This window comes from Schistocerca gregaria, chromosome 6 (assembly GCF_023897955.1).
Source record: "Schistocerca gregaria isolate iqSchGreg1 chromosome 6, iqSchGreg1.2, whole genome shotgun sequence".
NCBI lineage: Eukaryota > Metazoa > Arthropoda > Insecta > Orthoptera > Acrididae > Schistocerca > Schistocerca gregaria.
The window spans coordinates 136,064,099-136,083,010 of NC_064925.1; the positions used below are offsets into that span (position 1 = coordinate 136,064,099).

The 18,912-nt window shown below is 41.0% G+C and overlaps 1 protein-coding gene across 2 annotated transcripts in view; it reads right to left on the bottom strand.

Moving 5' to 3' along the window:
• Positions 1 to 18,912, bottom strand: part of LOC126278581 (QRFP-like peptide receptor) — a 1,030,767-nt gene that overhangs the window by 138,804 nt on the left and 873,051 nt on the right. For both annotated transcript variants that reach the window (XM_049978791.1, XM_049978790.1), the window contains exon 3: positions 6,235 to 6,356. In XM_049978791.1, the coding sequence (XP_049834748.1) occupies positions 6,235 to 6,356 (122 nt within the window). The remainder of the gene's footprint in view (positions 1 to 6,234; positions 6,357 to 18,912) is intronic.

The window sequence follows — 18,912 nt, forward strand, 5'->3', positions numbered from 1 at the left end:
CTCGTTTTATTTTTCTTGCTGCATTACAATTTATTATTGAGAACACATATCATGCTAACACCTTTCGTGCGTCTACCTCACTCAAAAATCACTTAAGCCTCTGTATTTTTTGCATGTCTCCCTATGCATTTTACCAAATGAAATTGATCTGGATAGGTTGGTTTACAGTGGTGGAGCAGAGTTCGTTCTTTTCATTTCCTGACCTGGGATGATGATTCTGCTCTGTTCGGCGCTGTTTGTCGTTTTACTGTATGCGTAGGAGACTGTAGCGACCGACATCACAGGGAGGAAGTTACAGCAATTCGGATTCGTTTATCGACTGTCTTAAGCAACTACAGGCCAACAGATTAGTTACTCGAGGACCTCCTCAGTCGGACAAGAAGCCAGGACCTGTAAACACTTATTATGTTGTAATATATAGCCACTCTTGAACGGTTTGTAGGGATCAACCCATGAATGATAGTATGGACGAGTAGCATCAACAGCTAAACGTCATTGCATGTGTGTACCTGTAGACTTGATTCCGAAGCTATTTACTTTTACGAAGAAGTCTAATAATATTTTTTCGTGGACATCAGAAATCGATTGCGGTATGTTCAAGCCTTTTGGCGAACAGGATATCGTAGTTATCCAAAAAGATTGTGTTACAAACAAAACCTTATGTTTCCCCTTGCCAACAAAAGGATATGCTAACGAAATAACTATTACGCCATAGTTAAGCGGCAAATTTCTCGGGAAACGCACTGCTCCTGAACGCATAAAATCAAGACACAATAACTTTAATATAAACAAATCTAAAATGTAAACGTCTATCTATGACAACATATTGCTACGACCGTTACAACTAAACCATCAGCGGATTTATTTGTTTCTGTAGCTTTCTCGATTATCACACAAAATGAAGGTTAACTGAAGCACTCAAAAGCAAATAGGTTTTTCGGAAATCGGGTTTATACCACAATATACACACTGATGGGCAGTTTTATAATGGTGCTAAAGAATATGCAGATCAAAAAGTTGGAACTCCGTCAGCCTGTGAATTTGTCATGTTCAAGGTTCTTCGGGTTTAGAAACAGAAACTGTTAAGTCCCATTTTCGAGTTACAAGTTGTTATGACAGGAAGTTGCAGCGTCAGAAATTTGGCTGTGCTACTGCCAGTATGCATGCCAGCTGTTTGTTCACTATTAACTGAAAAACGGCGAAGAACTGTAGTGATCTAAAGATCAAATCCTGGAATGAATGTCTATCTGAAGATAGTGGCTTGAGAAATAGTCCTAAAGAGGACTCAAAATCACCAGAGCGCTATTTAGATAATGGAAACACGACTTTAGGAGAAAATAAAAATGCTCCCAAGGACAGTAGTAAACCGTCTACGTCATGTGCAAATGAAAATGAGCCTTCTACAACAAATCCCGTCCGTGGATGTGAAAGACGCATTATTCCCACCAAATAGAAGCGCTCCATTCGCAAGGAGTTGAAAACTGCGGGTGAGAAAACAGTGGTTTCAGGACATAAACAACATTAATGGGATTCTTATGCAGTGAAAAAAAAAAAAAGGTTCGAATGGCTCTGAGCACTATGGGACTTAACATCTGTGGTCATCAGTCCCCTAGAACCTAGAACTACTTAAACCTAACTAACCTAAGGACATCACACACATCCATGCCCGAAGCAGGATTCGAACCTGCGACCGTAGCGGTCACGCGGTTCCAGACTGTAGCGCCTTAACCGCATTATGCAGTGAATCTCTGATCACTTTGACCCCTGTGAAAGAAATTCAGACTTTACCTATTGCTCGCCTTTTTTCCCAACTTTGCCAAAAAATCTATCAATATACGGCAACAGAGATAAACTTCCTGAAAACGTACCTGAGAAAGACGCAACCAGAATGCAAACACACATCTGTTTTTGCCCTGCGATGCACAGTTGTCCATGAAAACATGTAGCTGTTCGAGAGACTGATCAACTTCGTTTGCGATATTTCAGACAGCTCATGACCTCATTTACCGATTTTCCACAAACTGTTTTGGAGGACATAAATAGAGTTGCGTGGTTGGAAGACAGGTTACATACAACTAAACTATGCAGCCATAGTTGTGTTCTTCTTGGCAAATGTTTGTTGCCGGATGAGGTATTCTTTTAATATAAAAAAATCCCTGTATTGTAGGCTCTTTCTCAGATCTCCTGTAGAAATCAAAAATACTAAAAAGTCAGTCGTCAACTGCTCAAGAAAACCTTTATATTGTTCAGTTTACAGTTTTCAACAGTTGAAATTGTCATCTTAGAAAGTGAAATAGGCTAAAATTACTGGCAATCAAACGTCAAAATAAGAACTGGACGGTAGTGTCCTTTGTTACGAATCAAAAATGTAAAGTGACATTGCTAAAAGTATATGATATCTTCGATGAGTAGCAGACAATGAACTGTGAAATCACAAATCGTACACAGAATATGCGACGAAAGTCTACTAGCATACACCATGTACGATTTGCGATTTGACTGTTGCAACTCGTCGCACTTTCATAAATGTTTAGCGACGTCAGTCTATGTTATTGATTCTGTGACAAAGGACACTATCGTCAGGTTCTTATTTTGACGTTAGCTTACCAGCGATTTGAGCATATTTCACTTCTGAAGATGACAGTTTAAACTGTTGAAACCGGCAAAGTGAACCAAATAAAGGTATTGTTGTACAGCTGATGCCTTTTATCTTTGTTGAAATATTCTGCAGCTGCTCAACTACAGCTATGAACAAAATCATCTGTGTAGAAATGTTCATCTTCCTGGCAGCCCAATTTTTCCACCATGGCAGCAGCTATAGCTTGCTCACTAGATGCTGCACCACTACACCGTTAACGCGTTTTAGTGCCATCACGAAAAATTTCTCTTTTCGGCTGAGCAAATTTCAAATGAAAATGGCGTTGGAATATATCATTAAACAATTAGTACATTACATTGTTCTGCAACTCAGGGTACTGATCACTGAAGTCCCCATGTAACTGAAACTCTGTCTGTTGAGCAGACAGAAGTTTCTCAGTTATACTTTTTGAGCGACAATAATAACTCTACTGAGTGGGAAAATTGACAATAAAATCACGTATCTTCTGGCAAACATAATAACGTGTCTTAAGTCCAGGAGCATGCTTTCCTCTATCGCCCTTCGGTGGATTAACCAATCTGCTTACTTTTCGACCCAATCTTTCTTGCTTTATATCGTAAAGACCATGAAATGCCATCATGCATACTTTAACTTGAACACAATCACATATGACATCTTTCTGGTATGTAGTTTAACTCTGTTTGGCATCCAGCTTGCGATGAAAACAAGTCTGGACGTGAGATGTCGGACTGTTTTCATTAATACGGCTCAAAAACATGACGTATCATTCTCTGGCTCATGACAGAATAATCATAATAATGAATAGTTATTTTTAACAGTATAATGGAATTTTAATATATATATACTCTTAAGTCATGACTGTGTCAGTTACTGTTAACTGTAATTGTAATTATAATGATAATTATAGTTACAATTATAATAATTATTATTATAAGTACCTATTAAATAGCTTTACTTGTCAAGAGCATAGTAGTCTTTATCAGATTGTAATGTGGCACTGAATCCAACGCACAGTACAGTGTAAAATATTACATCTGGACAAAAATGGGGCATTAGATTCGTGTAAATATGGTAATTTTTGCCACAGAAAACTCTGCTTTTATTTTATAACTGCGAATTGCCATACTGCTGTTCCATACAACTGTGGAGATAAGTATTTGGTTGCTCATGAGTGTCTACTTCATTGAAGCTTTTGAATATCATATCTTTTTGATCAGAGCAGCACTTTTCTGCATACCTACACTTGCAGTGAAAGCCTTTAATCTTGGCGCGTGGATTTACAGAAGTGCCTTTCGTAACCTTCGTAGGCTTTATCTGAAATACGATATCACAGAATAAAAAACAAACAGTCCTGCAACATATGTAAATATATTTCTATAAGTTATGGCAACGCTCAAAATACACCACAGTGGTTTCGTAAGGTAAAGAAGTCAAAGTATGATGAAGATGCTCGCTGCTGGAACATGTTACTCTGCCAGAAAGTACCACATTTTATGACACAATGCTGCATGGAAGTGATGTGGAAGAGGATGTAATAGAGATGGAGTGGTATTATTTTGATAAAAATAAAATTTATGTAATACATCCACTCTCTTTAGTATACAACAGTGCTGTAAAAATGTATAGTGGAGAATATAACAGTAGTTATGATAACTTCTTGTAATACAGGGTGTTTATAAATGAATATCACGGTTTTAGCGCTTTATCATATTTATTACGTTAAACTTACAGCTATAAATTATCTGTCAAATGTAAACAACTCAAACAGTTTTACCAAGAACCTTATAAATGTTCAGTGTGAGCACCATTTGTCACACGGCAGACATAAAGTCTATGGCCGAGCTCTTCCCAAACGTTGATAAGTGTGTCTTCTGTGATTATAGCAACAGGTGCTTCAATCCAGTTTCTTAATTCAGGGAGGTTTGCTGGTAGCGGAGGCACGTACACACGATCCTTGACGAATGCCCAAAGGAAAAAAATCACATGGCGTTAGGTCGGGTGAACGCGGAGGCCATGCAAAGCAAGCCCTGTCATTGGGACCCTTGCGGCCTATCCAGCGCTTGGGTACGGTGAAGTTCAATCAATCGCGTATTTCGCTATGCCAGTGAGGTGGTACACCATCTTGCTGGAAAATGTTGTTCTCTGGCTTCTTCCATCTGAGGGAAGAGCCATTGCTCTAGTGTATCCAAGGTAAGATAGTGCCAGTTACTGTACGTTCACCAAAAAAGAAAGGCCCATAAACTATCCGCCGGGATACGGCACAACAAACATTTGATGTGTGGCGTGTGACAAATGGTGCTCACAATAAATATTTATAAGGTTCTCGATAAACTGTTTGAGTTGCTCTTTCATTTGACATATCATTTATAACTGTAAGTTTTATGAGAATGAGATATTCACTCTGCAGCGGAGTGTGCGCTGATACGAAACTTCCTGGCAGATTAAAACTGTGTGCCCGACCGAGACTCGAACTCGGGACCTTTGCCTTTCGCGGGCAAGTGCTCTACCATCTGAGCTACCGAAGCACGACTCAGGCCCGGTACTCACAGCTTTACTTTTGCCAGTATCCGTCTCCTACCTTCCAAACTTTACAGAAGCTCTCCTGCGAACCTTGCAGAACTAGCACTCCTGAAAGAAAGGATATTGCGGAGACATGGCTTAGCCACAGCCTGGGGGATGTTTCCAGAATGTGACGGATACTGGCAGAAGTAAAGCTGTGAGTACCGGCCGTGAGTCGTGCTTCGGTAGCTCAGATGGTAGAGCACTTGCCCGCGAAAGGCAAAGGTCCCGAGTTCGAGTCTCGGTCGGGCACACAGTTTTAATCTGCCTGTAAGTTTTATGTTATAAATATTATAAAGCGTTAAAACACCCATATTCATTTATAAACACCCTCTATTTTATAATGAAAAAACTCAAACAATAAGGATCAGAAATTGTTACGAAAGCCAGTTCACAATTTTACATTCGTTGTAAGTCAAAAGTTTTTAATTCACAATAAAAAAAAACAGCTGTTACACGTGCTACATGTGTAAAAAAGGGGAGAAATATTCAGTAAAATATTGTGTACCAGACTGACCCACTAAGTAAATTCCATTCATGTGTACTGATATTTTGATATTTGTGAATACATTTCAAAACTTTAATTAGCTTTCCTGCAAAACTTTGAAACAGTGACTTAACATCTTTTGCATATGAGTGCTTAAATTATTACTTGTAAACTTCACCTGTTCAACGTAAAATGTCAGCAACATACTAAAAGCGAAGGAATTTCACACCATTTTTTCTGGCTTTATTGTGGTGAACGTGTCCCCAAAGTTTGTAGAAGTGTTTCTGATGCTCCCTGTATGTTTTCACGGTGATGATAGCATTTCACATCAGAGTCCGGAATGCTGGAATATTTTACACAAGAAAATATAGATCCACCCAGAGTGAAGGATTGGAGGTGGGAGAGTGTGGGAGGGGGCTTCGGTGTTACAATACTTTTCACTAACACAATTACAGTTTACCACATGTTAGGACGAAATAATAAGAAGACGACAACTGTTCTTGTCACACTTTAGCTTCCTGAAGGGAATGGGAGCGGGTGAGAGAAGGAGATTGTCGACTGGACTCACCTCTCGATGCTCATGGCGGTGAGCGTGAGCACGGAGCAGATGGCGGACACGCTCTGCAGGTAATGCAGCAGCTTGCAGATGAAGGCGCCCATCGTCCAGCTGTGAGAGAACAGCTTCGCCAGCTGCCAACACACAGAACGGGAAATCCTCGCTGTAGTTAGAGCAACTCCATAACACTTTCGTAATACCCACAATTATGGTTAGCACTAATCCTTAGCTGTCAATGTACGCAGTGTACAGGAAACGTCATGCAGTTCATGGCACAAGAATGGTACGTTTTTCCTCTCCCAGTTTTTACCGAAAAAAAGGGAAGGGACAACTTTTGTCTATCGAAATCCTAGAATGCTATGTCATGCACTTCACCATCCCAGGCAGTTACCTTCATCAACCTAGGTCATTTAAAACAGAGTTGTCCCCCTTTTTACCTTACCTGGGCCGCACTGGAAGACGAGTAATTTTGGGCAGCACGTAATGCTGACAGAAACCAAAAAAAAGACTGTCGTAGGTACGAGAGTAATCCCAAAAGTAAGGTCTCCTATTTTTTATAAGTACATAGACCTGCTTATTTCTACAATGGTTAACATCAGTTTACAGCTTGAGCATTTTTCGACATAGCCGGCCGCTGTGACCGAGCAGCTGTAGGCGCTTCAGTCCGGAACCGCGATGCTGCTACGGTCGCAGTTTCGAATCCTGCCTCGGGCATGGGTGTGTGTGATGTCCTTAGTTTAGTTACGATGAGTAGTTCTGAGTCTGGGGGACTGATGACCTGCGATGTTTACTCCCATAGTGCTCAGAGCCATTGTCGACATAATCACCATTTCTGTCGATGCATTTTTGTAGACTCTGTGGCAGTTTTTGTATGCCCATGAAATAACAACTCGCCTCCATGCTGTTCAGAAAGTTATGAACCTCTACTTTCACCTCATCGTCGGAGCTGAATCGCTTTCCGGCCAAATGTTCTTTTAACTTAGGGAACAGGTGATAGTCACTGGGCGCCAAGCCAAGACTATAAAGTGGGTGGGTGGTTATGTTCCACTGAAAATGTTGCAGGAGAGCAACGGTTTGCCGAGCGATGTGTGGGGGAGTGGTGTCATGGAGAGTGTGTACGCCCTTGCTCAACATTCCTCTTCTCCGGTTCTGAATTGCCCGTTTGAGTTTTTCCACAGTCTCACAGTACCTGTCAGCGTTAATTGTGGTCCCAGAGATTCAGCTCCGACGACGAGGTGAAAGAAGAGGTTCATAACTTTTTTAACAGCATGGCGGCGAGCTGGTATGACATGGGCATACATAAACTGCCACAACGTCTACAAAAACATCGAAAAAAATTGTGATTATGTCGAAAATTAGTTAAATGTTCAAGCTGTAAACTGATGTAAACCATTGAGAAATAAACTAGTCTATGTACTTATAAGAAAATAGGAGACCTTACTTTTGGGATTACCCTCGTATACAGTTGACACATGTAAGTAATTTGAAATTTATTAATTTATGACTGTTTATTCCGGAAAAGCAAGATGGACTTAATGTGACATTTTGTATGTAGATTTCATTTACAATTTTGTATATCAGTAATTACAAATCACAGAATTAATCTGATTTTGACTTGAATTTTGGAATGTGATGTGTGAATAGCAGGTTCGATCGAAGAAGTTGCAATTCTCAGGGTGTTCTCAAAGTTTTCATCTGAGAGCTTGGTTGTATTTTCACTCTTTGTGTGCTTTACTCTATAAAATAGCTGCTCAGAAACGCTCGCGGTTCCTAACAAAGGTGATACATATTCAAGGGATTTATTTCTCTGGGCAGTTCAACAAACATAAATTATCGAATTTTTGCTTTAGCTGGTTCTAGGACAGCAATTCTATGCATTCCATCAGCAAATCTTTTGGAAACGTATGTACAGGATGTTTCTGTAAGAGCGTGCAAAAAGCATTAGGACGTAGAGAATGCACCAGTGAACAATATTAGATAGGGACACTGTGGTCGGAGAAGCCAACTTAAGAAAATACGGAAGTAAACCGCTTTGTCTAGCATTACTCTTTACCAGCTTATTTACAACTAACATGCTCAAATGGTACAAATGGCTCTGAGCACTATGGGACTGAACATCTGAGTCATCAGTCCCCGAGAACTTAGAACTACTTAAACCTAACCTAATTACATCACACACATCTATGCGCGAGGCAGGATTCGAGTCTGCGTCCGTAGCGGTGGCGCGCTTCCAGACTCAAGCGTTGGAACAGCTCGGCCACATCGGCCGGCAATGGCCTTTATTTCTTTAAGTAAGTTACAACTGCCAAAACCGGTTGTTAGCAATAAAGACTAATTTATGCGATCTTGGATACTGAATATTTTTTACCAGATAAAAGACAAATTGCACTTCATTCTTTTAAAGCATTCTAAGTCAACTAACTACAGGAAATAAATACCAATTGATCGTTTTCGAACATTTTTACCTCGTATCTTGTTAGCCGAACTAGGGAGAGTTACTGCCACAGTATTTGTACAATAATAAGAAACTTACGTAACAAATTTGATTGAAATTGCTCGACATGTTTCTGAGTTATGCTTCTATGTTCATTTCCACCCCTATGGGATGTACGTTCTTCTTAAACCAACAGTTCTTCTTTGCAGATAGTAAGTAACCCGTGAATCCCCCATTCTTTAAAGAACCAAACTCCACTGTATAAAAGAGCTTCAAACTTATGCTTGGTTTACAAATGAGGTAATGTGTTATATATGTGAGGTTAAGAAAGCAAGTTTTGCTGGAAGGCTCTAAGTGCTGTCATTACCAAACAATGGATGAGCATAATGTGGGTAATTTCCGCTGCATTTTTTCCACTCATGTCAGCGCTTACGTCGTCGTACCTCCTGAATTATGAGTCGTACAATGATACACGATTCCACGTACATTCAGGGCGGTCGGAGTGGCCGAGCGGTTCTAGGCTTTACAGTCTGGAGCCGCGCGACCGCTACGGTCGCAGATTCGAATCCTGCCTTGGGCATGGATGTGTGTTATGTCCTTAGGTTAGTTAGGTTTAAGTAGTTCTAAGTTCTAAGGGACTGATGACCTCAGATGTTAAGTCCCATAGCGCTCAGAGCCATTTGGACCATGTACATTCAGTGATGTATACGGAGACTGTCTGCAAAATGTGATGCGGATACAGTTTGCAGTAAGATAGTAATAAATTAAAACGTCACACCTAACGCGGCAGTTTTACTTAATGACGAATGCAAGCTTAATAAACGATAAAGTTTACTTCCTTTCATCATTTTGCTGCGGGTGTCAGCGAGAAAATGTTTTCTAAAGACGGCAATTTAAGTGTAATGATTTTTGCAAATTGCTAAGTGCCCTCATTCTCAAGTACTGGGTAAATACAGTCTGGGAATTGGCGCGAAGTGCATTACACTTGTTTTTCAGCGCAACCACCAGCCGTTTGAGCGCTAGCAGGTTCGAAACCGCACAGTGCTTTTTTCCATGTAGCAAATGATATGGTTAACAAGCTTTTTTTGAAATCTAGCAAGTAGTTGCGAAGACGTTGAACATAAATAGCTATGTTTTTATATGATGTATACCCTACTGGCCATTAAAATTGCTACACCAAGAAGAAATTCAGATGATAAATGGGAATTCATTGGACAAATACCTTATACTAGAACCAACATGTGATTACATTGTCACCAAGTTTGGGTGCATAAATACTGAGAAATCAGTACCCACAACAACCAACTCTGGCCGTAATAACCGCCTTGATACGTCTGGGCATTGAGTCAATCAGAACTTGGATGGCGTGTACAGGTACAGCTGTCCATGCAGCTTCAACACGATACCACAGTTCATCAAGAGTAGTGACTGGTGTATTGTGACGAGCCAGTTGCTCGGCCACCATTGACCAGACGTTTTCAATTGGTGAGAGATCTGGAGAATGTGCTGGGCAGGGCAGCAGTCGAACATTTTCTGTATCCAGAAAAGCCCGTACAGGACCTGCAACATGCGGTCGTTCATTATCCTGCTGAAATGTAGGGATTGAATGAAGGGTGGAGCCACGGGTCGTAACACATCTGAAATATAACGTCCATTGTTCAAAGTGCCATCAATGCGAACAAGAGGTGACCGAGACGTGTAACCAATGGCACTTCATATCATCACGCCGGATTGCAACGTCCCCTTAGAAAAATTATACAAGAATGTGCTTAAACTGACACACAATATTTTTTTTAATTTTTTTTTTTTTTTTGCGCAACACAATCTGACTTTCAGTAATCCCTACAAGAGAATGGCCCTGACTAACATTAACCTATACGTTTCACAAATCACTTACCTCACAAAAATCTTGTTTACTCGAACTACTGCAATACAGCGAGCACCACTACTGCCAGCTAAATAAAAGATTCAAACTACGGAAGGCACTAACTACTGATAGGCATAGTTAGCAAATGAAAGATTTTAATACAGAACAAACAATGTATTTACATCAATAGTGTTCAAAAGTCATAATGTATATAGCAGTTCATGACATCCAGTCTTACAAATTTCAAAACTCCGCCATCTCTCTCCCCACGTCCACCACCGCTGGCGGCTCATCTCCAACTGCGCAACGCTACGCGCTGTTAACATCCAGCTGCCCAACGATACAATGGCGAGTATTACAACAATGCCAACCAGCCACTGACTGCACACAGCACAGCCAGTGATTTTTCATTCAGAGCGCTATGTGGCGTTACCAATAAAAAAACCTAAACAGCCTACTTACAGGATGATACGCCAGTATGGCGATGACGAATACACGCTTCCAACGTGCGTTCACCGCGATGTCGCCAAACACGGATGCGATCATCATGATGCTGTAAACAGATGTCATTGCAGAAGGTGAACTCTAATTCCTCGAAAATTAGTGTTGAATGTAAGGAGGCAGGCCCAGTATTACCTACTGGAGTGTCTGTAAATGTCCTCCTTCAGCCTAAATTTAACAACAGTTTCTTTTATGAAAATGAGTTCTGTCTATGTCTGTAAAGTTTCAATTTTCAAATTTTTGCGTTATCTGCGTAGTCGCATGTGCTACTGAATGCAACGATTATTAGCTCATATGTGAGGACCAAAAAGACAGAAAAGAAAGGATAATGTTTTAATTTTCTTTCACTAACGAATTCTAGTAAATGAACCCTAAAATGAAATAATTAAAGAAATTTGTAGTTATTTCGACAGTAAATTTCATTACCAATTCTCCACCACGATTGTTTTTTCACGTATACATTTACATTTAAATTTCAATCACGCATTTCGCAATGAATACTAATGACAATAATTTCAGTAATGATTTGTGTTCCTTTCTGCTGTGCAGACCAATAATATTAACATTAAACTGTTTGTAATTTGCTATTTCCCTTATCTAATGAACGCATCATTTCGAATGAACTCACCAACGTGTTTCACAACGCAACCAATAGACGGCAGTGCGAGAGGCAGTCTAGTTTTGAACCGAGGGTATAACTCGGGAAGTTTTATCGCCATTTCGTTTGTGTCAGTCTCTTGTTCTGGCATTCGTTTCTTAACATTTCTTCGTAGTAGTCATACCTTTCATTATTGCCATTAAATTTCAGTTTTGATTCATTTTTCGATTTATGTCTGCTTTTCTGCAATTTTTGCAACTTCAGCAACTGCACAATAAGCGTTCGCCATCTTTCTCATGATTTTTTTTCTGAACTTCCTGATAAGCGAGTAGCAGATAACACTCATTGTACCATACTGTAATTGAACAAAATATCGTAAAAAAATTAAAAATGAGTAAATAATTTTAAAACTTCCATATTTTATCTCCCAGTTAATCCAGTTTCTGTGGTCTTATCTGAATAAAAAGTCACATTGCGTTTATATAAAAAGGCATATTCTATGGAGGTTGATGGAGAATGTAGATGATTTCCACGTGTATATACATATATACTTAGGAAGTCACTGTGCAGCGAAGGAGACAGTTACCGTTTTCCTATCCTTCTCCTTCCGCCTGCGAAGGAAGCGAAGAATGACTTCCTCGTTATGCACCCTAAGGCTTATAAACGACATACTATGGCGACAGTGTAATTAATTCAAATGTCTGTTCTCTTTATGTACCCTGCAGTGTTTGGCAAGAGCTGCATGACTTTTTTTTTTTTGGTCATCAGTCTACTGACTGGTTTGATGCGGCCCGCCACGAATTCCTTTCCAGTGCTAACCTCTTCATCTCAGAGTAGCACTTGCAACCTACGTCCTCAATTATTTGCTTGACGTATTCCAATCTCTGTCTTCCTCTACAGTTTTTGCCCTCTACAGCTTCCTCTAGTACCATGGAAGTCATTCCCTCATGTCTTAGCGGATGTCCAATCATCCTGTCCCTTCTCTTTATCAGTGTTTTCCACATATTCCTTTCCTATCCGATTCTGCGTAGAACCTCCTCATTCCTTACCTTATCAGTCCACCTAATTTTCAACATTCGTCTATAGCACCACATGCTTCGATTCTCTTCTGTTCCGGTTTTCCCACAGTCCATGTTTCACTACCATACAATGCTGTACTCCAGACGTACATCCTCAGAAATTTCTTCCTCAAATTAATTCCGGTATTTGATATTAGTAGACTTCTCTTGGCCAGAAATGCCTTTTTTGCCATAGCGAGTCTGCTTTTGATGTCCTCCTTGCTCCGTCCGTCATTGGTTATTTTACTGCCTAGGTAGCAGAATTCCTTAACTTCATTGACTTCGTGACCATCAATCCTGATGTTAAGTTTCTCGCTGTTCTCATTTCTACTACTTCTCATTACCTTCGTCTTTCTCCGATTTACTCTCAAACCATACTGTGTACTCATTAGATTGTTCATTCCGTTCAGCAGATCATTTAATTCTTCTTCACTTTCACTCAGGATAGCAATGTCATCAGCGAATCGAATCATTGATATCCTTTCACCTTGTATTTTAATTCCACTCCTGTACCTTTCTTTTATTTCCATCATTGCTTCCTCGATGTACAGATAGAAGAGTAGGGGCGAAAGGCTACTGCCTTGTCTTACACCCTTCTTAATACGAGCACTTCGTTCTTGATCGTCCACTCTTATTATTCCCTCTTGGTTGTTGTACATATTGTATATGACCCGTCTCTCCCTATAGCTTACCCCTACTTTTTCCAGAATTTCGAACAGCTTGTACCACTTTATATTGTCGAACGCTTTTTCCAGATCGACTAATCCTATGAACGTGTCTTGATTTTTCTTCAGCCTTGCTTCCATTATTAGCCGTAACGTCAGAATTGCCTCTCTCGTGCCTTTACTTTTCCTAAAGCCAAACTGATCGTCACCTAGCGCATTCTCAATTTTCTTTTCCATTCTTCTGTATATTATTCTTGTAAGCAGCTTAGATGTATGAGCTGTTAAGCTGATTGTGCGATAATTCTCGCACTTGTCAGCTCTTGCCGTCTTCGGAATTGTGTGGATGATGCTTTTCCGAAAGTCACATGGTATGTCGCCAGACTCATATATTCTACACACCAACGTGAATAGTCCTTTTGTTGCCACTTCCGATAATGGTTTTAGAAATTCTGATGGAATGTTATCTATCCCTTCTGCCTTATTTGACCGTAAGTCCTCCAAAGCTCTTTTAATTCCGATTCTAATACTGGATACCCTATCTCTTCTAAATCGACTCCTGTTTCTTCTTCTATCATATCAGACCAATCTTCACCTTCGTAGAGGCTTTCACTATATTCTTTACGCCTATCTGCTGTCTCCTCTGCATTTAACAGTGGAATTCCCGTTGCACTCTTAATGTTACCACCGTTGCTTTTAATGTCACCAAAGGTTGTTTTGACTTTCCTGTAGGCTGAGTCTGTCCTTCCAACAATCATATCTTTTTCGATGTCTTCACATTTTTCCTGCAGCCATTTCGTCTTAGCTTCCTTGCACTTCCTATTTATTTCATTCCTCAGCGACTTGTATTTCTGTATTCCTGATTTTCCCGGAACATGTTTGTACTTCCTCCTTTCATCAATCAACTGAAGTATTTCTTCTGTTACCCATGGTTTCTTCGCAGCTACCTTCTTTGTACCTATGTTTTCCTTCCCAACTTCTGTGATGGCCCTTTTCCGAGATGTCCAGTCCTCTTCAACTGTGCTGCCTACTGCGCTATTCCTTATTGCTGTATCTATAGCGTTAGAGAACTTCAAACGTATCTCGTCATTCCTTAGAACTTCGGTATCCCACTTCTTTGCGTATTGATTCTTCCTGACTAATGTCTTGAACTTCAGCCTATTCTTCATCACTACTATATTGTGATCTGAGTCTCTATCTGCTCCTGGGTACGCGTTACAATCCAGTATCTGATTTCGGAATCTCTGTCTGACCATGATGTAATCTAATTGAAATCTTCCCGTATCTCCCGGCCTTTTCCAAGTATACCTCCTACTAACAGGGTATTCGCTGTTACTAACTGAAACTTGTTACATAACTCAATTAGTCTTTCTCCTCTTTCATTCCTTGTCCCAAGCCCATACTCTCCTGTAAGCTTTTCTTCTACTCCTTCCCCTACAACTGTATTCCAGTCACCCATGACTATTTGATTTTCGTCCCCCTTTACATACTGCATTACCCTGCAATATCCTCATACACTTTCTCTATCTGTTCATCTTCAGCTTGCGACGTCGGCATGTATACCTGAACTATCGTTGTCGCTGTTGGTCTGCTGCCGATTCTGATTAGAACAACCCGGTCACTGAACTGTTCACGGTAACACACCCTCTGCCCTACCTTCCTATTCATAACGAATCCTACACCTGTTGTACCATTTTCCGCTGTTGTTATTATTTGCATGACTTAAAGAGGAAAATATTCTCCATATCTACACCTACATCATATTCCGCAAGCCACCTAATGGTGTGCGGCGGAGGGTACTTTTTGTACCACTAACTGAGCCCTCCAACTCTGTTCCACTCGCGAATAGCGCGTGGGAAGAGTGTCAGTCGGCAAGCCTCCGTGTTGGTTCTAATCTCTTGACTTTGCTCCTCGTGGTCACTACGCGAGACGTATGATGGGGGAAGTAATATGTTGCCCTACGCTTCCCGGAAGTGCTCTCTCGAAATTTCAGTAGTAAATCTGTCCGTGAAGCACAACGCCTCTCTTGTATCGTTTGCCAATGGAGTTTGTTAAGCATCTACATAACGCTCTCTCGCCAGCTGCACGATGTCGTAACGAAAAGCGCCGCTCTTTGTTGGATCTTATCTATCTCTCCTGTCAGTCTTACATGGTAGGTATCCCAGATGTCTCAACAATACTCAAGAATCGGTCGAACAAGCGCGTTATAATCCACATATTACACTTCCTTAAGATACTTCCTATAAAACTGAGTCTGCCATTTGCTTTTCCCACTGTTTTATGTGGTCATTTCACTTAAGGTCACTTTGGATAGTTATTCCTAAATATTTTACGGCAGATATTTTGAGCAGTTTGTCAACAGTAGTGTAGTTGTGCAGTAGTGGCTTTATTTTCCTATGTATGCGCAATGTGTTACATTTATTTACGTTGGCGGTCAGCCACCAGAGCCTGCACCATTGATGATTATCTGGAGGTCATTCTGCAAATCGTTACTACCTTCTGGTGTTGCTACTTTGTTATAGACAACTGCACCATCTATGAACGTCCTTAAGAGCATTCGACGCTTTCTATTAGATCATTTATATACAGGGCGGGACATTGATCGTGACCGCACCAAATATCTCACGAAATAAGCGTCAAACTAAAAAACTACAAAGAACAAAACATGTCTAGCTTGAAGGGAGAAACCAGATGGCGACATTTTTGGCCCGTTAGATAGTGCTGCCATAGGTCAAACGGATATCAACTGCGTTTTATTAAATAACAACCCCCATTTTAATTACAAACTCGTGTAGTACGTAAAGAAATGTGAATGTTTTAGTTGGACCACTTTTTTTCGCTTTGTGATGGATGGCGCTGTGATAGTCACAAACATGTAGCTCACAATTTTAGAAGAACAGTTGGTAAGAGGGAGGTTTTTTAAATTAAAATGCAGAACGTTGGTACGTTTGAACATTTTATTTCGGTAGTTCCAAAGTGATATATATATGTTTGTGAACTTATCATTTCTAAGAACGCATGAGGTTACAGTGGGAATGCAATAAATGTTCAAAACGACGTCCGTCAATTTCAGTGCATTTGGCAATACGTGTAACGACATTCCTCTCAACAGCGAGTAGTTCGCCTTCCGTAATGTTCGCACATGCATTGACAATGCGCTGATGCATGTTGTCAGGCACTGTCGGTGGATCACGGTAGCAAATATCCTTCAACTTCCCCCACAGAAAGAAATCCGGGGACGTCAGATCGGGTGACCGTGCGGGCCGTGGTATGGTGCTTCGACGACCAATCCACCTGTCATGGAATATGCTATTTAATACCGCTGCAACCGCACACGATCTAAGTGCCAGACCTCTATAATGTTGGAAATACATCGCCATTCTGTCATGCATGTGAAACATCTTTTAGTAACATCGGTAGAACATTAGGTAGGGAAATCAGCATACACTGCACCATTTACATTGCCATTGATAAAATGGGGGCCGATTATCTTTCCTCCCACAATGCTGCACAATACATTAACCCACCAAAATCACTGACGTTCCACTTGTCGCAGCCATCGTGTATTTTCCGTTGTCCAATAGTGCATATTATTCCGGTTTACGTTACCGCTGTTTGTGAATGACGCTTCGTCGCTAAATAGAATGCGTGCAAAACATCTGTCATCGTCCCGTAATTTCTCTTGTGCCCAATGGCAGAACTGTACACGACGTTCAAAGTCGTCGCCATGCTATTCCTGGGGCACAGAAATATGGTACGGGTGCAATCGATGTTGATGTAGCATTCTCAACAAACAACAACAACAAAAAAAGGCTCAGAGCACTATGGGACTTAACATCTGAGGTCATCAGTCCCCTAGAACTTGGAACTACTTAAACCTAACTAACCTAAGGACATCACACACATCCATGCCCGAGGCAGGATTTGAACATGCGACTGTACCGGTAGCGCTGTTCCAGACTTCAGCGCCTAGCACCGACGTTTTTGAGATTCCACATTGTCGCGCAATTTGTCTGCTACTTGTGTGCGGATTAGCCGATACAGCAGCTAAAACACCTACTTGGGCATCATCATTTGTTGCAGGTCGTGGTTGACGTTTCACATGTGGCTGGATACTTCCTGTTTCCTTACATAACGTTACTGTCCGGCGAACGGTCCGGGCACTTGGATGATGTCGTCCAGGATACCGAGCAGCCTACACAGCACACGCCCGTTGGGCATTTTGATCACAATAGCCATACATCAATTCGATATCGACCTTTTCCGCAATTGGTAAACGGTCCATTTTAACACGGGTAATGTATCACGAAGCAAATACCGTCCGCACTGGCGGAATTTTACGTGATACTACGTACTTACACGTTCGTGACTATAACAGCGCCATCTGTCACAAAGGGAAAAAAGTAGTCCAACGAAAAGATTCATATTTCTGTACGTACTACACGAATATGTAATAAAAATGAGGGTTCCTATTTTTAAAAAAACGGAGTTGATATCCGTTTGACCTATGGCAGCGCCACCTAGCCGGCAAACCATAGCGCCATCTGGTTTCCCCCTTCAAGCTAGACGAATCTCGTTCTTTGTAGGTTCTTCGTTTGATGCTTATTTCGTGAGATATTTGGCCCGGTCACTATCAATGGACCACCCACTATATTGTAAACAGTACGATCCTATCATACTTCCTGGGGTACTCCGGATTATGTTTACATCTGTCGATTTTGTGGTCCAAGAGCGACGCGTTGAGCTGTACTTGCAAGGGGGTCCTGAACGCAGTCGCAGATCGGCCCCGATACTCGATAAGTTCGTATGGGTTTCATTTTTTTTTTCTTTTTTATCGGTTGTGCAGGACTGCGTCAAATGCTTCCCAGATGTCAAGGAACTGGCATCAACCTGCGAGCTGTGTATCTTATGGAGGAACAGAGCGTGCTGATTTTCACAGAACGTCATAATTCTTGAGCAGAAAACATGTTCCATATTTATGAAACAGATTGACGTCAACGGTTTATATTTGTGTCCGTCCGTCCTACGACCTCTCTTAAAAACGAGAATGACCTGTTTTGTGTTCCAGTGCTCAAGTGATATACGATAAATTACTGCCAGAAAGGAGCCAGTTCTTTCGCATAATCTGTGTGGAATCTAACAGGTATCTCATCAGGTCCTGACTCCTTTCCACTACTAAGCGAGTATAGAAGTTTTTCCGTTCTACGATCGCTTATCTCAATATCTGTCATTTCGACGTTCGTACGACGATTGAAAGGAGGGACAGTGTTACGTTCTTCCACGGTGAAATAATTTCAGAAGACCGAGTTCAGTACAATTCCGTCAAGAACCCGCCCACATAAATTTACTAAACAAGACAAAAATTTCTCGCATAAATATCTTATTTTGTGATCGCTGTTCTTGTCTTTTCAGTGAACGGCTTCTATTCATAGTTGCGTTGGCGCAGCCCGTTCCATACTTTATGGCTGGAGTACAGCACGATACGGGCAGAACACAGATAGATTTCTCCTAACATCTTACGTTATACACTCAGCAGCGGCACTGAAATATCAGCAGCGGCACTGAAATAC